The 21301-nt window shown below is 34.4% G+C and overlaps 1 protein-coding gene across 2 annotated transcripts in view; it reads right to left on the bottom strand.

Annotated features, from left to right (window-relative positions):
• LOC110033420 (trigger factor) overlaps nucleotides 1-21301 on the bottom strand; it is a 36963-nt gene that overhangs the window by 7285 nt on the left and 8377 nt on the right. The window contains exons 2-7 of one of the 2 annotated variants that reach the window (XM_020737390.1): nucleotides 9621-9727; nucleotides 8743-8786; nucleotides 8594-8673; nucleotides 8325-8433; nucleotides 7736-7749; nucleotides 2025-2126 (exon numbers count right to left, since the gene is read on the bottom strand). In XM_020737390.1, coding sequence (XP_020593049.1) covers nucleotides 2025-2126; nucleotides 7736-7749; nucleotides 8325-8433; nucleotides 8594-8673; nucleotides 8743-8786; nucleotides 9621-9727 — 456 coding nt within the window. The remainder of the gene's footprint in view (nucleotides 1-2024; nucleotides 2127-7735; nucleotides 7750-8324; nucleotides 8434-8593; nucleotides 8674-8742; nucleotides 8787-9620; nucleotides 9728-21301) is intronic. The other variant, XM_020737392.1, reaches the window with a different exon arrangement.

The raw sequence follows: 21301 nt of genomic DNA, 5'->3' as shown, positions 1-21301 counted from the left end.
TCGGCGCGGTCCGTTTCGTCATCCGGGATCGTCCGGACGAGTTTGCCGACGGGCGAGTCGATTTAAGTCAAAGTCGTGTGTGGTTCAGTGAGTGCATGAATTGCAGCGTTCGTGAGTAATCGAGTCACAAAGGGTTCACCTAAGGCTGTTGATCCTATAGGAACTCAATTTCGGGCCCTCTACATGTTGGTCCTTAGCCCTTGCAACTAAAAGTTGAGTGCTTGAAACCACTCATGCGAGTTCTTCACAAAAATGAGTCAAGAAGTGGCTTGAAGTTCTACGGGAGGTGGGCTCCATTACTAGTCTGCTAAGATGGTCAACCAGGAACTCCTAAGGCTAGATTATGGGTTATGGGAGTAGGAGACTAAGACCTCAAAAAAATGAGGTCAACAATAACATAAGAGAAATTATAAAAATTTACCCACAAAACTTCGAATGCTCTTCTGCACGCACCGCTCATTCTATGTTTCATTCTCGGTCGCGCATTGCCAAGAGCTACTCCAAATTCAACATCGATGACTTAAATGCCTAAAGTTCTTGAACTGTTTTTGCTGTCGGACCGTCTGTCCTAAGCGCCAAGTTTCTAGACACTCTACTACCAACACTGAAACGAGTGTAACTAGGCACAGATGCGCCCTTTTTAGGTGTTGGATTATCTGCGGCTTTATTTTAGAAGATGTTCATTTAAGTGTTGGATTGTCCTACAGTTATGATGGAAACTTGGGATTTGATCGATTCATAAGCAAAATTACACCACAGAGAAAACACACCAGTTCAAGAAATCCAAAATCAATAAATTGAACAGAAGCACAGTACAAAAATTCAGAAAAAAACACACAAAAACTTAACGTGAAAAAACTTGAGAACGAGAAAAAATCATGGAGTCACACCACACTAAAAATTTAACTATGAAAAAGAGAATATTACAGAGTTACACCACTCAGATCCACTCTCTACACCACTGAAACTTATAACAATTCATGCTCGTTCCTCTCTTAATCTTGCAAGTGAAAGCACTAGCCGAAATCTACCATCAACTTGCTCCACGCAACTTCGCTCCTATTAAGCATCTTTGAGAATACACTATGAAAGAGTACGACCCTTCATGAAACAAGGGCTTAAATCCCTAAATACATACAAACCGCAAATGGCAATGTAGCCCTGCTCCAAAGCATTGTCTTTCCACTCGCTCGGGTTGACGTCACAAATCTGGGAGCTGTCCTGCCCCTACTGGGCGTTGGAATTCTGAGTATTTGGTTTGCTAAAGGAAGACCGGCGCCTAGACACCCACCTATGGCATAGGGATGATGACCCTTCCGGACTCGGGCGCAGGACACCCAAAATGGGTGTTGGGGCACCCACTGCCCAAGAGCAAGAGCGCCCCTTGTGAGGCATAAGAGGGGCGCCGCCCCCTCTGGACCCAGGCGTGGAGGCTCTTGAAATGGGCATTGGGGTGCCCGCTACCCAGGTGCAGGGGCGCCTCTTGTGAGGTGCAGGGGCGCCTCTTGTGAGCTGCAGGGGCACTACTTTTGGCACCCCCTTCCATTGTTGTTTAATGCTAGCATATAAGTAGACTCCACACTCAGCTCGCCCAACGAAGTGTTAGGTCGCCCAGTGTATATGCATGATTCAATTTTCCTACCTTGATGCAATTAGGCTCCACACATTACAATCACAATAACATCAATATACCCTCGACTGACTTATTTTACTTAATATGCTCCAAATCAATTTTCAAGGTCCTTAGTTATATGTTCTACGAGATCAATAAAAATCATATCAATATTCTTTCTTTACCCTTTATATTTTTTCCATTAATTATCTAAGCACACAAACCTATTTTACCATAATTCTTTCTACCAAGTTCAAACAAGTGACAACCACAATTAATTCAATTCAATTTGAGATTTTCATTGAAACAACAAACAATCAAGGAATTGTAACATCTTAGAGCTGAGTTACTTTTCCAAATTTTCCTTTTATTTGGGTAGTGAATTTAGACGTGATGAGAGTTGGTGGATCACCTTTGAAACATACTCGTTAACTGTGGTGTTTATGACCTGCAAGATTGTCTCCTTCTTCACTTTAGAAGGTCCAATGATTTGTATAAGAACATCTTTAGGAACCTATTATGAATGGAATAAAAAGAATAAAAGCAAGCATAGTTAAGTTTAAGAAAAATATGAAAAAGCAGTGTAAATGTTTCATAATAGTCATAGTCTGGTGAAGGACATGAATTTTGACTGTTATTTCAAGCTAATACTAATCTCTCGTATTCATGTTAACTCGACAAAAAATACAGATAGAGCACGAGTTATATTTTCTTTTTGTGGAGTTGAAGGCTAGGTGGATGTCTAAGGAATTGTCACGGCTTAGTGTCCTAAATAAGAATCCAATATGTTCAAATTAATCCAATCAATATCTGAAAAAAAAAATTTAATCCAATCAACCAAAAAAAGAAATTCATAATTCATAATTTAAATAATCAAGAAATAAAACTCTAACTTTTAAGAACTTAAAATAACATTGTAAGGTAAGATACCAGCTGCAATAGCTGACCTGGAAAGTAATTTAGATTCAGAAGCTGCAGCTATTAATAAAATTATTAATTCCATTTCAGTAAATATTGCATGTACATTTACTCAAAGTTTAATCATTTTTTTCCAAATGAATGTAAGCGTCAAGAGATTTAAGAAGTCCTATTTTTGATAGGGTCGCCAATAGGTGTGTTTCATTCCTAAATCTCACTTTATAATTGCAACTTATGTAGAAATAAATTAATATAAAAGAATACTCTCCATATAATTATTTATTTATTTATTTACGTTATTAACTTCAAGCATAATGTAGGCTACGAAAATTCATAGCCCGGACTCTCTTTGAGAGCTGTGTTTAGTATTTCGGGTCAAATTGTTAGAAGATAGATGATATAGTAGATAAGACACTACCAAGAGATGTCACCCTCATTTTGCGAGTACTTCAAGATATAGGGTTTAAGGTTTCCAATTGGCGCAAGCCCCTATGGTTAATTACTCCTCTCGATAATAGGAGAGCACTTTTGATTAAGGCTAATCATTAAAAATTGAATGTACAAAGTATAGTAGCAACATAAATAAGTTTTAGGTTATAAATTTTGTCACCTTAAGCTTAGAGTCAATGGCTTTGAAATGATAACAAACCTGATCAAGATTGCATGATTCCATCATCCCAAGTCGTCGTGATCTCAGATCTAAATGGTCGGAAGAGGAACTCGGCCCAACCTAACCAAAAGATCCTTCTCAGCAACCATAGGCTGCATCATTTAAGAGACTCTTCTTGATATGGGGTGAATGTTTTCTAAGAGGAAAATTTTCTATAGACCTAACTAACAATGGGCTTTGTGTCAATCAAATGTAACATTATGATCAACAAATCCAAAGGTAGAAAGCGATTGAAGAACATACATGTCACAACTCGACCTAATAGCTTAGAATTAACCAAAGTCTGTAGTCGGAAGGTGAAGGCATTTACATAACTATCCACAGATTTATAAAATATTCCAATATATAAAAGAGCTGCTAAAATTCTCAAAGTAAAATAAAATAAAACATCCAAAATTAATAACTTAATCTAAAGATCACATATCAAACCAGTATTGAATAGTGTATCACTATCTGAAAAGAAAAATACAAAAAAATTATCATCATAAATACTTAGCAGCCATGGTTCTCCTATAAAATAAATCTCTCATACCAAACATATCAACATATAACAGTTTTTTTTTAAAGAACCATTAGTTGCAATAATAAGTTTGACTTAGTGAGTAATAATAATCTTAATATGCATTAAATTATTATGCTAATACGACATATGAATGATTAAAAGAAAATTCAATTCATTACCTCATAAAACTTTAAATTTATCCATTTTCATTTCATTTTACCGTCATACCCAATTTTAAATACTGAAAATAAACCTACTATGATTAATGATTTAAAAATTGAAGTTTTGAGTGCAAATTCATTAATTGTAGTAGGTCTATTTTCAGTATTTAAAATTAGAGCTTTGTTCCAAAGCTTTTTTCATAGAATATTCTGAAAAAGGAATTTTACTAAAGAGGAGGATTTTCCTTTTGACTCGATAATTATTTTAAACATTTTATTTCGAGTCTTTTCATCCTTAATTTGAGATGCAATTTTAATTATCTCTTATTTCATTGAAGATGATAGAGTGAATAAGCCGTTCATTTTGACTATTGAATTGTAATAATTTTCATTATTACATTTGTACTCAGATTTTGTGTAATTATTTTCATCAAATTCTCATGAATAAGAGGAATTGTCCTCAATTTTGCCTGAATTATTAGACATCTCTGTTTTTTCAAGAGTTGAATTTAATATGATTTTAAAAATAGATTGCTTAATATTTTCGTCAATATTAAACTCATTTATTTTCTTTTTAACTATGCATTTATTTGCATAGTGGTCGGTCTTGCCACATTTGTAGCATTTAATTTTTATCTCTCTTTTTCTTATGAGAAATCTTTGGTCATTTCTCTGAATAATATTTTTCAGAATGTTGTTTATGATATTTTTTTTATGAAAAAATTTTACTTCTTTTGGAAATTTAGGAATATCATAAGTAAATAGTTCACAGAAAGTGTCTAATTATTTTCTTCTGTCAACATTTACTTTTTAATTTGATATTTCAATTTGAGATCTGTACATAAGGCTAAGTCTTCTTGTACACACGTATTTTATTAGTTGTCCATATGTCAGATTTTCATATGGAATACGTTTGATGGTTGTACCTTGTAATTGTCTTTTTACCTTATCGGTAAAAAGATTAGGTCAACATTCAATAAAGTTTTGTTTATAGTGTGTAATATTTGCATCTGGTGGAAATATTACTCTAATTAAAGAGACATCTTTGTACTAATGAAAATATGTTAAATTTAGACATCTTGATTTTTGTAAAGGAGAACGAATTTGTTCTCCATTATCAGATACTATGCCAACAAAATGTTGTAAAATATGGATAATTAATTTATAAACAACATCAATATTTTCTTGATTAGGATTTCTTATTATTGTAGTACTTAAAAATTCTTCTCTTTGTTCTTGAGTTAAATAAGTATCTCACCAGCCTTTGAGAATATCAGTGAACCCACATGTTAACTGGGTTACGATTTGATGGACTCGATTATTATAACTCTGGACTGCAGAGGCATAATTCATCATTTGTTGTAAGACGATTTGTATTTGACGATCAGTCATGCAGTCAATGTCTCATTTAATATATTTGATAAATTATAATCATTTTAATATTTATTATTATCTTCTTGATATAGAACGTCTACAAGAGTAGGTCGAGGTTAATAGTATCAAACTGTCTACCTAGTTTGATATGAAGATGAAGCTTTATTGCCTTTTAATTTATGTATTTTAAATAATTCTAATTTTGAATTATTATCTTAAAATTATTCTTCAATGTGTTCAATTTTAATCTTATCGTTATCATAATTTTTTGATTGATCAGTTAATTGATCATCTTTATTTTAGATCATAGTTTTAGTAGATTTTATTATTTTAATTAATTCTTTAAAATCCTGAGTCAACATTCCTATATTATCAATAAAATCTTTGAACACATTTAATTATACCAATAAAATCTTTGACGACATTAGTTTCTAGAGTTTTTCCAAAAGCATTTCGGTCAAAATTTAAGTTTATATTATCTAGATCTAATACTGTAGGAGCAGTTGAAAAATAAATAGATTCCAATATTTCACCAGAATTAATTTTCCATTTTTTTGTTATCATGTCTAATTCATGTTCTAGGTTTTTGGTTATTTGATTATTAACGATGTTAAAAATGAACGAAATTCTTTTCCTTCATAGAATCTTTTTTTATTTTCTTCAAAATAAATTTCAAAAAAAATTCTTTTATCATCTTCTGTAGTATAACTATGATACTAATTTTTGAATGATTCGTATTTAGGTTGTGGATGATCATTGATTAAAGTTTGTATGATTTGCTTATTAGGTAATTATTTTAAGTCAGTCATTATTAAAATTAAAACTAGCTTCTGATTGTGAAAAAAGATTTTCCATCCTAGTTGAGTGTAATAGATTGTTACTTGACATATTTATTCTATTTATTTGTTAATTTATCAATGAATTTTCATCGAAATCATTTTGAGATAAATTTGAAGAGGGATAAAACATCCGGGGAAGAATGATGGATCTTCTCAAATTAAATCTTATCACAACATCACCGGCAATATCTTGACTAACTTGTTCAAAATCCTGATTAATTATAGATTGGGGATTTACAGCAGTTTGTAACTGTCATGACTCACGAAACCTTACTTCATCCAATTTTATAGTCCTATTGATAGTTATAATTGAAGCCACAAATTTGTTTCTACGATTGTAGATCTACTATTAGTTTCATGTTATTTTTAATATTTGGACATAAAGTGTTCATTACCTTAGAATAAATTCTATAAATTATAGCAATGATTTTAGATCCAGGTAAAAATTCATACTCATGTAATTTTATCTATATTTTAGCTGTTTCAAAAAGATTTATGTCTGTAAGTGACAGACTTATATTTTGGGGAAGTGTTAAAGAAAATTGGTCCATGACACGGGCTGGTTTTCATAACTCTCATTAACGATTGTGCTCGATTCAGGCATCTTGCATCTTTTAAGCAAGTTAAAATTGAAGTGTTTAATCCTCGTAGTGTTAGAAGTTTAAATGCTACTTGAACTAAGTCTATATGAATATATTTATAATTTTCTAAGTAATTATTTAAATCTCCTTGATTTAATTGAGAAATTATTTTTTCTTGTTTGTCTATTGTTAAAAATAGTTCAACAGTTTTAATTGATGATTTACCTTTAAAATCAAACATTTCAATTTTATAGATTAGAGTTTTATCCACTTTAGGAATAGTTCATTTATTTAAATCTTTTTCATTTGCAGGATATTCCTGCAATTCTGCATTTTTAATATTATTACTTTTATATAGAGATCTTGTATGTTTCGAGATATTATGGTACTATTGTATCGTGAAGATGTGCTCATGAAAGACAATCGATAAAACATATAGAACTCTTTTTCGTTAAATAAGTTTAATATGATAATCCAACAACAGCTAGATGAAAATATTATTGTTCCACTAAGGATTTAATCCAAAGGAAATGAGTCAACAAAAACCAGGCAACAAAGAGTCCATCCCGGACATAAAAAACACCCACATACGATGATGGCTATCGGATTAAGCTTAGCTTAGAGCAATAAGATAATCAAACCAGAAGATCGAACTCAGTATAATCTTGCATGTCAGTTAAGGATATTATTTTACAGAGCAACACCCGACTTTACTATGCATGATATACATATCCTGACAGAGTTAGGTTACCATATTAAAATTACTTACAGAAACTCCAGAAAAAATTTAGCCACTCATGGCTCTGATACCAATAAATATGTTTGTGTGTGTGTGTGTGTGTGTGAGAGAGAGAGAGAGAGAGAGAGAGTAAAGTAATAAGTCATCATGGAGGCATCATAAAATGTGGTTTGGATTAAACTATAAAAAGGGCAGGGAAAGAAGGATGACTAGTGCAGCCGGTTGGCACAGATGTTGAAAGTGCGGGCATGTGTTTGGCCATGACGAATTGTGGAGACCAAGAAAAAGGGAGTATCAATAAATATACCTCTATATGGGAAAAAAGGAAGTTTTGCTTACCTCTGGCGTTTTCCCTGCAAAAGTTGATGCCATCCACCATGAAAAACCAAAAGTAACAAATTCAGTTTCTAACCACAATAGGTGCATTAATCAAACAAACAAAAATAAATTCAAACAAATTGAAAGTTGATAATATGTAATGAATGCCAAGGTTTTGATGGACAAATAAAAAAGATAGATATTGCAGTTAACAATTTCGATTGTACAAAAAAAAAAAAGTTTTTTTCTCTGAAGTTTTGAAAATCATTGAACCACAATGCGTGTTTAACTACTAATTGTAGCTTACTTAGGATAATGATAAAAAACAATGGCTCTCATTAGGTTACAAAAATACTAAATAATAACGTTTTCCATCCATATGAATTAAAGGTTCATTTTTCTATTTTCATTTGATAGACATGAATGTAGATTAAATATAACCGGATAGTATACTATATTCTAGACATAATTTTTCTTGCTTCATTAAGAACAGTTTAAAGAGAAAAATGCTCCATATTTGGAGAAAACAAAATACAAAGCTTGATATCCTATACTACGCAAGATAAAGGCGTGCCTAACAAGTAACTCTTAAATTTCTACGAAAATGCACCTCCTTTAACTCTCCTGAAACCAGGAATTGGTTGTGCAGCATCAACAAGCTTGGAGAAAACATCATCAAAAATTTCTTGTGTCCTTGCACCAGAAACATCAACCCTTACCTACATTTCATTATGAACGAGCAGATTAGAGTAAGAATGAAGATAGTAATCAAACCTTTCTCTAGTATCAAGTACATTTTAGTTAAATCTCTTTAATATATCACAAGGTCACATTCATAGAAAACTATAGAAATAAAAAGGAGAAGACAAAGGTACGTACCTTGATCTCTCTCTCACCAACATCAGCATAAACTCTAAAATCTTTGAAACTAGTTGCAGACTGATTGAGACTTAGAATTCCTGTTGTATAGAACAATATATTACTGAGAATCTCTAAATCAAATGCAAGAAAGGCAAATAATTGTGTACCTGAAGAAACTGAAGAGAACGAAGTGAAAATACTTTGCACGGCACTGCATGTAAAACTCTATTATTAATATATGGAATTAAATAGGATAAATGGAAACCCAGATTGAATTTATCATTATCTTAGCAAAAACAAAGGAATCTCTAAGAAAACTAATGATGTAATTTCACAAAATTCTAATCATGTAAAACATAGTGAAAATGCAAAACTGGAAGGGAAGAAATGAAAACAAACTGACAAATGTAGTTCCATCCATCGCAATGGTTATCAAAAAAGAAAAAAAAAACAAATCTCAAGTGCAATGATGGCTCGCTTAGGAACCAATTTTTACAAAATAACGTCATTGAGTAGCTCAAGTAGAAAAATTGCTGACAATGAGTTATCATGTCGGAATAAGGAAAATAATTTTTAAGGCACTGAAATATTATGAGAAAGGCTTTGATTGCCAAAAAGCACTAGCTCAAGCGGCATGGCCTCTCTATCAGTCAGAGTAGAATACACAAGTACAATTCTGGCCTATGACTTTATATGACCTTCTTTAAATTAAGTATTTACAACCTCCCTGAATATCAATCAGTAGCAGACGTCATGCCTAGTTATATGCCAAACTTTCTATCAATAAAATAAAATTATAAATGTTTTTATCAATCATATCAGCAATACTTCTGATGCCAGGAAAAAAAAAATCACTACAAATATTGTCAGGAACATTAACTCAGTCTGCTAGCTTTGCTTTCTTAGCATGATTTGCTTGAAATCATGAAAAGACAAATGATGTGAAAAAAGGAAATCATGATCATGTGAAAAAAAAGTAAAATCAAATGCTGTCCATTCAACTCGAATTAGCTCTCATCAATAAAATAACTCATATACAAAATACCTCCTAGCAGTTCCAAAGGAGTCAGTTTTCAAACGAAAAGCAAAAAAATTTCTTTGGGGCAACAGTACTCTGGCATGGACGTCAAATTTTAGCCTTGGACCAATTATCTGTGAAATCAAAAGGAAACAAGAGGACTTTTACATTGTTGCACATTAAAGTTACGCAGCACAAGACTTAAAAGAAGCAAACATCACAGAAGGCACCATAATACCTGAATTCTGGGTCGAATAACATAAATGACTTCAAACAGCTAGGCAATGGATGCACTAGTAAGAATATGATAAGAAATTGACACTGAACAAGTTGACTTTTGAAGATATAAGACACAGACACAACTTTGACACAACATTATAAATGGAGGGGAGACATGTGTTGATTCAATTAACAGTGACTGAATACTACACTCTGATTTTCTCTAAAAAAATATCTTAACATTGTAAGAAAATCAATGAAGTTACTCAAGTGGTCTCCTAATTTTGACCCAAATCATGAATCTCCTACTGTACCGGTATGGTTTATTCTACCTGGTCTCAAGCTGCACTTTTTTCATCATCAGATTCTTTACTCTATTGGGGCCATACATGGGGACCCTATGAAGCTAGATCTACCCACTTTCAACCTAACCCGACATTCTGTTACCAGACCTTCTGTTATCAGAATACTTGTGGAAAGAGATATTACTTTACCTAACGTTACTGAAGTCTGGTTGGGCACAACTCACAATGGATATTGACAACAAATCGTCATGGAGCATAGAGCTCCTTATTATTCTCATTGTAAGATGTTTGAGCATACCCTTTGATAAATGACATAAGCTCCATCCTAATTTGAAATCTAAAGATCAAGTGAATAAAAATGGATCTAACCCCCTGGATATATCTGTTCCACTTGGAGAGAAAACTACCACATGACAGGATTGGTGTCTAACTTAATTGCCCCTGTGGACCCCTCCTGAAAATACTGTATCTGCGAATGATATGAAGCTGGATAGCTCTGAGCAACCTACACTTTAAAACCCTATTGAAAACAACACTGAAGGATCCCTACCTACACGGACTGGGGTAGAGGTGATAACTCATACCTCACGATAACTCATAATACCTCACATACACTAGAACCTATTGTGGGTACAACTGTTGGCAATCCTTCTACTACAACACTACCACCTCATCCGAATGAGCAACAATCTTCATATGAGAAATAACAGGTCTACACTTTCAGGAGGAAGAAGAAGAATGGAAATCTACTTGAGCTAAAGAATCTAATGGATAATATTTTGGTTACTTCGGGCAATGGTATGCACCTCACCAATTTATCAGCTGGTTCCCATCCGAGAACTAGAGGCAGAAGAAGAACTAAATTTTTAGGTTTTTTCTTTTTTGTGTGTGTTGTGCCGTGTGGGCTGGGTGCTTATTTTTATATATATATATATATGTATATACACATACATAGAAAATGAGTCAGCTTGAATCTCAAAATAATCTGCTGACCTAAAAAGGAATGACGTAGCAAAGGTAGGCTCACCGAAAAATGACCCGTCAGCCCAGAAGACTCACCGGCTTATGTTAGCACGAGATCTTCTGCAACGTTTCGGCAATACACGCCCAATCGACTCATCCTAAAGCCAGAGACAATCGAGGGTTCTCTCAAGACATCATGTTATCACAAGCTCCAACCACCCCAGTGGGATCTCCTCACCTAAAGGGCAAACTACTCATCAGGTTACAGTGACTCGCTCTCTGCCCGATGACCTAGCTTTACTCAGCTCGCAAGAACTCCCTCGACAAGATTTGAGGGTTGACAATCAGATCAATATGTCCGGTTGGTTGGTGTCAACCGACTGAATCATTCCTACCGACTATTATAAAAAATTCAGCCAATCGGACCTGCTTGAAGAATCAACCGGCCAATGGTCCATATCCATCCGACCGACCGACAGTATTGATCGCTTCACCAAGTCGGCCCAGTTGATCGAGCCGAAGAACAACAAGGCCCTACCACCAAAGGAGTATAATATTTAGAATAACCTATATAGACCCTAATTAAATAGGAGCATAAATGTAACTTCAACTCTTATACCCCATTTGTCTTCAAATAGGGGATCATTACATGAATAAAAGGTTACACAACTCCCCCAATTTACGTCTCTTTAGTTCACTCCTCTTTTTCCTTCTCTCTTCCTTCTGTCATACGCTTTATTCCTAGGGTGTGATTCAAAGAACAATCTCAGATTCAACTATATAAATATATATATATATATATATATATATATATATTGAAAGCCTAACAGGGTCAAAATACATAGTATCAAGTGGCTAGAGAGCGACTCAATTTGGTCTTGTCTCTGCCTCTAGTTCTAAGGAAGGAGCAAGCTAATAAGCTGGTAAGATGATTGTCATTGCAGCAGTAACCAATGTATCATCCAATATGTTCCTGGGCTGGAGTCGGTCTCCATTCTTCTTCTTCCTCCTAGAATAGACCTGTTAATCCTCATCCGAAGAATCAGTCTGATGGGGTGGTAGAGCTGAAGCAGAAGGAATACTAACCGCAGTACCCATAATATGTTCTACTAAATGTGATGTATGAGTTGTCTCTACACCGGATACTTTCTGAAGAAGTGAAGCTACGAGATTCTCCTGATTATCAGTCTGAACACTATCAGTCTGAACACTGTCTGAACACTGTCATTTGTAGGTAATAGTCTATCAGTATTGTTTTCTATGGGGTTTGAAGGTGTCAGCATCATATCACTCGTAGTAACAGTAACAACATTGTCATGGGGGGCTCCTCAGAGCAACAAACACCTCCTATCTGGTAGTATCCTCCGCAAGTGGAACTAAAATGTCCAGAGCAGTGGGGTTAGACTCATCCTTATTCACTTGAACCTTAGATTTTAAATTTGGATGAAACTTGTGGCATTTATCAAGGACATGACCAAACATCTTACAGTGGGTACAATATGAGGGTCTGTGCTCCATGACGATTTGTTGCCAATAACCATTATAGGTTGTGCCCAGTCAGACTTCAGTAACATCAGGTAAAGTAATATCTATTTCCATAAGTATTCTGGCCACCGAGAGTCTGGTTAGGTTGAAAGTAGGTAGATCTAGCTTCAAAGGATCCCCAAGGATGGCCCCAATAGAATAGAGAACCTGATGGTGAGAAAAATGCAGCTTGAGACCAAGTAAACTAAACCATACCGGTACAGTGAGAGTTTCATGTTTTGGGTCGAAATCAAAAGACCACTTGAGTAGCTTCATAGGTTTACCAGCGATGCTAAGATATTTTCTGAAGAAAATTCGAGTGTAGTCCTCAGACACGGTTAACTGAATCAATACATGTCTCTCATCCATGAGCCCCACTTTCCACTTTCCTGTTAATTTGAGATCATCAAAACTTTTTATGATAATTTTCATAGGTGAGTCCCCACTGAAATTTCTCAATAAGAGCAAATTTGAATTTGTCAGTCAGCATTGAAATTTCTGACATGGAGAAAAAGAGTTGTCTTCTCACTTTTTATGCTTGTATCTTAATAAATGGACAGTCACATATACCATCACGATGCTCCTTATAACTTGAAGGGAAAACAACCGCCGTCTCCTCCTGAAAATTACCCACCATGTGGGCAAAGGAGAAGGTTTTGCCAGGTTCAACAGAAGAACAAGAAAGCTCCATCAGAGCAAAGAAACTGCAAGTCAGGCAGAGGCAAAAAAACGAGCCTGAAGAGCTGCACAGGGACCGAATGCGTAGAAGACAGAAGACAACACGAAGTCGCAGCTCGGCAGAAACCGCAGCTCGACCCGCGCAGAAAAGAACCGCAGAAACTGGATGGCTAGCTGGAAGGCGCGAAGGAGGAGACGATGAAACCGCACGCCGAAGCCTTTCGTCGTCGTTTGGCGCGAGAGGGAAGACGATGATTCGTCGTCGTCGAGTGCGGGAAACAGCGCCACGTCGTTGTCGAGTCAGGAATTAAACCTAGGACGCCGATGCCGACACCAACGCTGACACGCCATTGCGATCCTTAAACGAGATAGCTTATATATATATAATTTTAAAATAATATATACTTAAGCATAAAGTAAATAAACATAAAATAAAAAAAAGATCCTAACAGTATAAAGATGAAAAAATAATGATATTTAAGAATAAAAATAAATTAAAATGATTGTCATATTATACACAAATCAAAAAAATAGGCAAAGAAAAGGTAAAAAAGTTATGAAAGATATTAAGTAAAACAAAAAATAATAAGTAATCAAAATTTAACAAAAAATAAAAAAAAATACAATCATCAATAATTTTTTAGAATGTTGCCTACAAAAAATAAATATTAGTTATTTGGTACAACATAAATCATCAAAACATAATACTTTATTATACATTTTGTTTTTATTTATAAAATTTAAATATAATTTTTAAAGCACGTGGTCCAAATTTTATTATTATTATTATTAGACACGTGATAGGTGTGATCAATACGTATCAGATGTATGCCACACGTGTCATTGTCCAACACTATATTTCTACTTGTAATAAAATTTTGGTGCATCATAGGCTATAGCTGACGAAAAGAAATATAACACAGTTAACATTCTCAAAGAAAAATTGATCAACCACAGCTCCATGTAAAAAAAATCAATAACCAACAAAAAGGGCAAAATAGAAATGGTAGAAACTATAGAATTATAGCTGCAACACAACGTAGTACAAAGAGAAGAGGAAACAATTGTTGTTATCTTGCAAAAATACAGCATCTTTAAAGGTCTCATTGGTGTATGGTTATAGGGTTGGTGAGCGGTTGTTGGAGTGATTGAGCTAGGAGACAGAAACTTTAAGGGTCAGGGAGAGGTCGTTGGGACTGATTTTTGGGCATATTTGGATGGTAGAGTGAGAACTGGTTTGCCCTGTGGCATGCCCAATTTTTCAGAGTGGCAGTGAAATATGTGCTTCAGAGGAGAAACAAATCGTGGGATGTTGGCTATAGCTGGATGCCATAAAAATGTAAGATGCCTCCATGGTGTTTTATTTTGAATGCTTTGCCAAGACTCTGAAGGTTAAAGATGGCTGAATTTTGATTGCAGTGATCATTATGCCATCCACATAAACTTAAAAAATAGAGACGGATGTTATCATGCATGTATATTAGAAAAGAGGAATCAGCAGAACTCAGACTGAATCCATAATCGATTAGGTGAATAAATAATGTTGACTACCATTATCAAGGGGCTTGCTTTATGCCAAAGATCGCTACTCATAGTCGACAAACATGATGTGAGTATTGTGGATCAATGAAGCTAGAAGGTTGAGTGATGCAGACAAAAGCATTGAGTTTGCCACGAAAAAAATGCATCAAAGAAGTTTAATTAAAGAACTGGCCACAGATGATGGACAACAATAGTGAGATGAACTCAAATGGTTAGGAGTTTGGACATAGGGCTGAAGGTCATTTTTTTTTTTTTTATATAATGTTGTGTTGTTGTTTAAAATACTATGCTGCACAACATGCCTTGTGTAGAGCTATGGTTCCACTGCGTTATATTTTCTCATGTAAATCCACATGCAGCCAAGAATGGTTTGGTGTGCCAGGCGAAAATAAATTCCAGATACTTTGTTGCTATAAGGCTAAAAATTCTTTGGACATGCCTTGACACCAATGGGTAATTTTGATTTCTTGAGGGAAACATGTGGGTCTTGAATAAGGATAGATATAATGAACATATTCCTTTAAGAAAATTACTTTTCTTTATTTTCATCTTTAATACACTTGAGTTAAATCTTTACTTTTATTTTCTCTTTATTTGGCTAGTTTATAAAGATATTTTTCACCCTCTTTAGTATCTAATTTATTATAAAGATCGCTAAAAGCAAAATTATTAACATCACAAATTATTCTCTCAGGCACCCTAAGGGCCAGATTATATTTTTCCTACTTCTCTAAGCTTTTACATACAAACAAATTTTTGTAACAAAACTTTTTATATTTTATGTTTTCTTGTGCATTATTATTCCACCACTAACTTGTTTTATTTATAAAAAACATTTCTTTCTGATTCTCCAAATACAACTTTTCTCATTTGTTTAATAGTTATTATTATTTTATCCCACATAGAATTAATTTCTTTATGAACATTTTAAAACTTGAAATCTTGAAGTTTACTAATAAAAATAATTTTATGTTTTTTTAGGTGCCCCCACCTAATTTTATAACAATATTTCATTATATTTATTATCTTCCAACTCTTCATCTTAAAATCCAGAACTAATAATCGATGTTGAGTACTTAAATTTTCACTTAGAATGACCTTATAATATTGACATTCTCGACGAGCTCTTTTTCTCATAAGAAAATAATTAATTTGTATTTTATCAGATTCATTCTTAGAAGTAAAAATATGTTTATCTCTTTTCTTAAATGAAGTATTAGTCATAACAAAATCATAAGCTAAAGCAGAAATTTAATATAGTTATACCTTCTTCATTAATCACTCCAAAATCGTAGCCATCGTGAATTTTTTTAAACACTTCTACTACTCTATCAACATGTTCATGTAAATCTCATCCAATAAAAATTCTCTCTTCAAGATGTCTCATTTATAATAGATACTCTAGGACATTCCAAAATTTTTCTTTTAAACTTATATCTAAACCAACTTGAGGAACATAAGCACTTGTAACAATAAAAATCTTAGTATCAACAATAATCTTTAAGGTTATTATTCTATCTTCAATTCTATTAATTTTTACAGTATTATCTTTTAAACTATTATTTATAATTACACCTACACTATTTCTAGTGTGACACTTGAATATCAAAATTTAAAACCTAAGCTATCGATCTCGTTAGTTTTTCTCCAATCAAATTGGTTTTTAAATACATAAGATATTTATGTACTTATGAGTCATAATATCAACTAATTTTATTAATTTATTTGTAAAGGTACAATATTTAAAGATCCTATATTAATATTAGTTTTATGAATTAGCTTATTTGCTCGCATATGTCCATAATGTGGGAGTCGTTGCTTATTTAACGCTGCTCTTGAAAACTGGTGTAGCGACCCTTACACAATATTTACTATATCCAGGACATGGAGCGAGTCGCTTCTAGGGGACGCCCTAGCATTTACACAATGATTTAAAAGATTCATGTCATGACATTTTTGACAAAAATTTTATGCTAGTTGTCAACTACCAAACACAACCCTCTCTAACTTTCACATCCGGGGCTCGGGACCTGGCAATGCTTGTGTTAAATAAGACGAAGAAATAAAAAAAAAACATCAAATGTTTGGAAAGAGTTTATCACAAATAACCAAAAGAAGGGAGAATATTATCATTGAAAAAAAGAAACTTGCTCTAGGAAAGACCGGTCTACTCAATTTAGGAGGCACTTAGAGAATTGTATAACTAGGATTTCTCTAAAAAAAAAATACTATATTTTCAGCTGTCTTTACAATAAAAATGTAAGGCAGCAAACACTTCAAAATTGAGACCTATTAACCAAATATAAATTTGATCATGATAAAGTTAAGGAGATGGTTTTACATAGCAAATTAACTACGTAAAAATATTTACAGTTGTTAAGGGATTTGATTTCAACAATGTTTTGAAGTTAATGTCTCTTTATTATATAAAATATTCAAAATTCACTACACGAAATAATGTTATTATAGTATATGAGAAAAAAAGAGAGATTAAAAATATTTTAAAAGCTTAAATAAAATCATCTTTATAACAGACATATGGAAATTAAAAAAAAAAAACTAAAGTATGTCATATATGACTGCGATAACACATTATGTTGATTTTTGTTAGAGATTATAGAAAGAAATTCTCAATTTTTTTCCATTTAACACCTTCACAGAATGTGTTTGAAATAATTGATGCATTCTACAAATCTCTTTATGAATGGGGTGTAGAAAATAAGATTTCTACTACTTTAGTTGGCAATGCAACTAATAATGACAAGACAATTAAGTTAGTAAAAGATGGTTTCAGAGTCAATAAAATTTTTAGCGTCTAGCTATTCCATGTAAGTTGCTGTGCCCAAATTTTAAACCAAGTGGTGAATGAGGAGATCAAAATTATTGAGCATATTACAAATAAGATATGAAATATAATTATTTTTATAATTGTCACCGAAACAATGTTAACAAGATTTGTTGATGCTGTACAATGATTGTAAGTACTAATAAAAAAACTTGTATTAAAGTGTCTGACTTGTTGGCACTCTATGTTGTTGACTGTAGCATTGCAATTGAAGGAAACGTTGTTTCTAATAAAAGGAGAAGTTGCATATCTGCATTGTCTTACAAAGATAGATAAGATTGAGAAAATTTGTAATATATTGAGCCTTTTAAATTAAGCAACTAAATCATTTCTGACACTAAATACTCAACCACCAACTTATTTCGCTCTCAGATTTGCACCATAAAAAAGATTTTAGATGACGGTGTAATTTCATCTAATGACTTCATCATAAATATGCCAAGAAAAAAGAAAAAAATTAATAAGTATTAGGAATAATGTAATCTTCCCATGGCTTTTGACACTATTAAAGGTCCAAAGATGAAATTTGTGATGACTAAATTTGCATATCCTATAATTTATGTAGGATATGAAAGCATGAGAAATGTGGCTCTTGTATATAGTTCATGAAATGAACTATATGAGGCGTATAAAAGAACTTTTAAATTTGACAGTGAACTATTTGAGGAGTTATCAAGAACTTCTAAATTTAAAATTCATTGTGGCACCTTCAAAGGTGGGGCATCAACAATGAATGGTACAAGCAATATTGATGAATCTTGTAAAATTATAGTAGCAAAAAAAAAAAAAAATAGTGGATGGTATGATTTCGCTACATTTGGTTCAGAAAAAGCAAAAAAAAAGGCCAATAAAATTAGATTATGATATATATTTAGAGGGTGGATTAGAGATTAATTTGATGTCATTGGATGTGGAAGAGCAACAAGACAAAGCATCATATACTTTCAAGGATGACCATCAATATATTAGCCATTCTAATTAGAGTAGCTTTAGAGTCAATGTTTAGAATAATCGAGAGATTGTAGATACATGTTGAGAATTGGACATTATCTTGGGTCCTATTGGTAGAAAGAGAATATTAAAGAGGTTTAGGGGTTTATTAGTAAAATGTTATAATACCCTATTTAAGCCCAATTATGAATGATCAGATTAGATTTTTTGAACAATTCTTTCTATTGCATATCAAAGCCAAATCTAGTCGGCGTCTAGGTCGCGTGAACAAGATAAAGGTCGAGAAAGTGAGCTCTTTTTCCATACAGAGGCCGTAGGTACGACCTCCAATTAGTTTAAGCCACGTAATTAATATTTAATTTAATAAATTTATAATTTTTTAAAATTGAGCCCACAATCATACACATTTTGCATGGGGATGATTTTAATTGGGTGTACCGAAAAATTAGCAGAGGAAGAAAGAGTAATAAGAGAAGAATGATTGTTGGCATAGAATAGTGCGCAGCAGAGGTAAGTTCATCCGGTGATTTCGACTACCTCACAAAGGTGGATCTGTTGGACTGAAGGAGTCGTCGGAGATGCACATCTTCAAGGTCGATCTACCCAGCGTCAAAAAGGAGGAGCTTAAGGTAGAGATATCAAATCGCAACTTCCAGAGCAATGACAAGGCAATAACAACTTCGACGGTGCTTTTGCACTTTGATCTCGTAGTAAGAGGATCGTGACTTCTAGAGATCATGAATCGCGACTTCCAAAGCGATGATGAGGCGTTAATGGGATCGCGACTTCCAGAGATCCGACCATGGGATCGTGGTGACGAGGCGATAATATGATCACAAATTCAAGAAGTCGCCATGGGATCGCAGTGAAAGGATCATGGCTTTCACAGAACCACGACGTGATCGTTGTTTCCCGAGAACCGCAATGTGATCGTGACTTCCAGAGAACAACGAAGTGATCACAATTTACAGAGGCGAATGATCAAATTTGTGTGTGATCTGGATTTGGATTATTATGTTTGAGGATGTATGAAAATTGTGCGGGATGAAATGGATTGGAGCTTCTAAGAAAGCTAGATCCTGAAATTCTGAATGTCTTGGTAGGGCTCATACAGGGAGCTAGTGTCTTGACGGGAGCCACCACCTCAACACGTACTCCGAAAAAGGTGAAGCTAGATCTCCCTCTTGTGGATTTGAATGGACCAACCATGTATCTGAGTTGGTCCCGTCAGATTGAGGCTATTTTAGTAAAGAAGAGACTAAAAGGATAGTTGACGAGTGTCAAGATTGAGTCAGAGGGTGATAGTGTTGAGGTGGACGAGAGGAAGGCCACACATGCCTTTACACCTGACTTCTCAACTTGATGGTTCCATCAATTTCCTTATCAGTGGATGACATTCGAAAGGTGAGGGCCATCTAGGTAAAGCTAAAGAAGACCTATACTGGGGTTGAAAACCACATGAGGGTATTCCCGATTCAGCATGAGATAGAAGTAGTGGTACGGAGTGATAGATCAATTCGGAAATACGTCAATAGAACTAGAGAGGCTATGGGCAGATCTTGATCACTTCTCACAGATGTCGAGATGTGGCGACCTAGAGTGCCAAAAAAAATGAGTTCTTTACACAGACGAAAATTATGCAATTTCTGGCCCATCTGAACCAAGCCTTTGATCAAAGGAGGTCAGTCCTCCTAGCTCGAATATCTCTTTACTGGATGAGGTCATTGTTGCAATGATACAGAAGGAGAGTCGCATGAAGCTACACTCTGAGCCGAGTGGACTTCCAAGTGCGCGATCAGCTTTGGCTGCCTCGAGCTCAGGTATGATAGGTGTCTATGGGAGAGGCTCGCAAGTGCTACAACTATGGTGAAATTGGGCATTTGAGCAAGACCTGCCCTAAGCCATCTAAGGAGAGAGAGAGATATGTAGACGTAGATAGAGGAAACCATGGTTGTGTTGCTCGAAAAGATGGAAAAAGGAGCTATCGGGCAATTTGATGGTAGAAGGGGGGGGAGGGAGAGACAGGTGTGATTTTCACAAATGAGGATCGTGAATGTCTGGAGTTATTGAAGAAGAAACAGAAAGCAGCAGAAAATGTGGCTAAGGATGCTTCCAACCAATCATCATTAAGGGGTAACAATACTCACTCCGATAATGATACTTGTGATACACATGTTTTTGTCTCTATTTCCACCAGAGAATCATCAGAATGGATAGTAGATTCTAATGCATCTCGACATATGACAGATACTGCCATAGAGTTTTGCTCCCTATACTCCCCTAGCTGTACTAGAGAGTATCTAGACTGTGGATGGTACAACACGGTGTATAGTTGATAAGGGTACAGTTAGGGGTACCAATTATATGACTTAGTCCAATATTTTGCATGCTTGTTCTTTTCCAGTGAATTTTTCATCAATTAGTATCATTATTCTCCAACTAAAATGTGTTGTTTCTTTTGATAATCTTCAGGTGATCTTCCAAGAGAAAGGGACAGGTGATCTTCCAAGAAAAAGGGACAGGCCAGACACTTAGGGATGGAATATGGCATAGTGAGTTATGGTACTTGGACCGAAAAGGGAAGGACTCAGCTTTGACATCCATGGTAGATAGTGTTGAAGTAGGAGAATGTGGGAGGAGGGTAGATGTGTCGGTCAACTTTTTCGATTGATTAATTATGA

This window comes from Phalaenopsis equestris, unplaced genomic scaffold (assembly GCF_001263595.1).
Source record: "Phalaenopsis equestris unplaced genomic scaffold, ASM126359v1 Scaffold001176, whole genome shotgun sequence".
In the NCBI taxonomy this organism is placed as follows: domain Eukaryota; kingdom Viridiplantae; phylum Streptophyta; class Magnoliopsida; order Asparagales; family Orchidaceae; genus Phalaenopsis; species Phalaenopsis equestris.
This window is presented reverse-complemented; position numbering and strand designations above follow the sequence as displayed.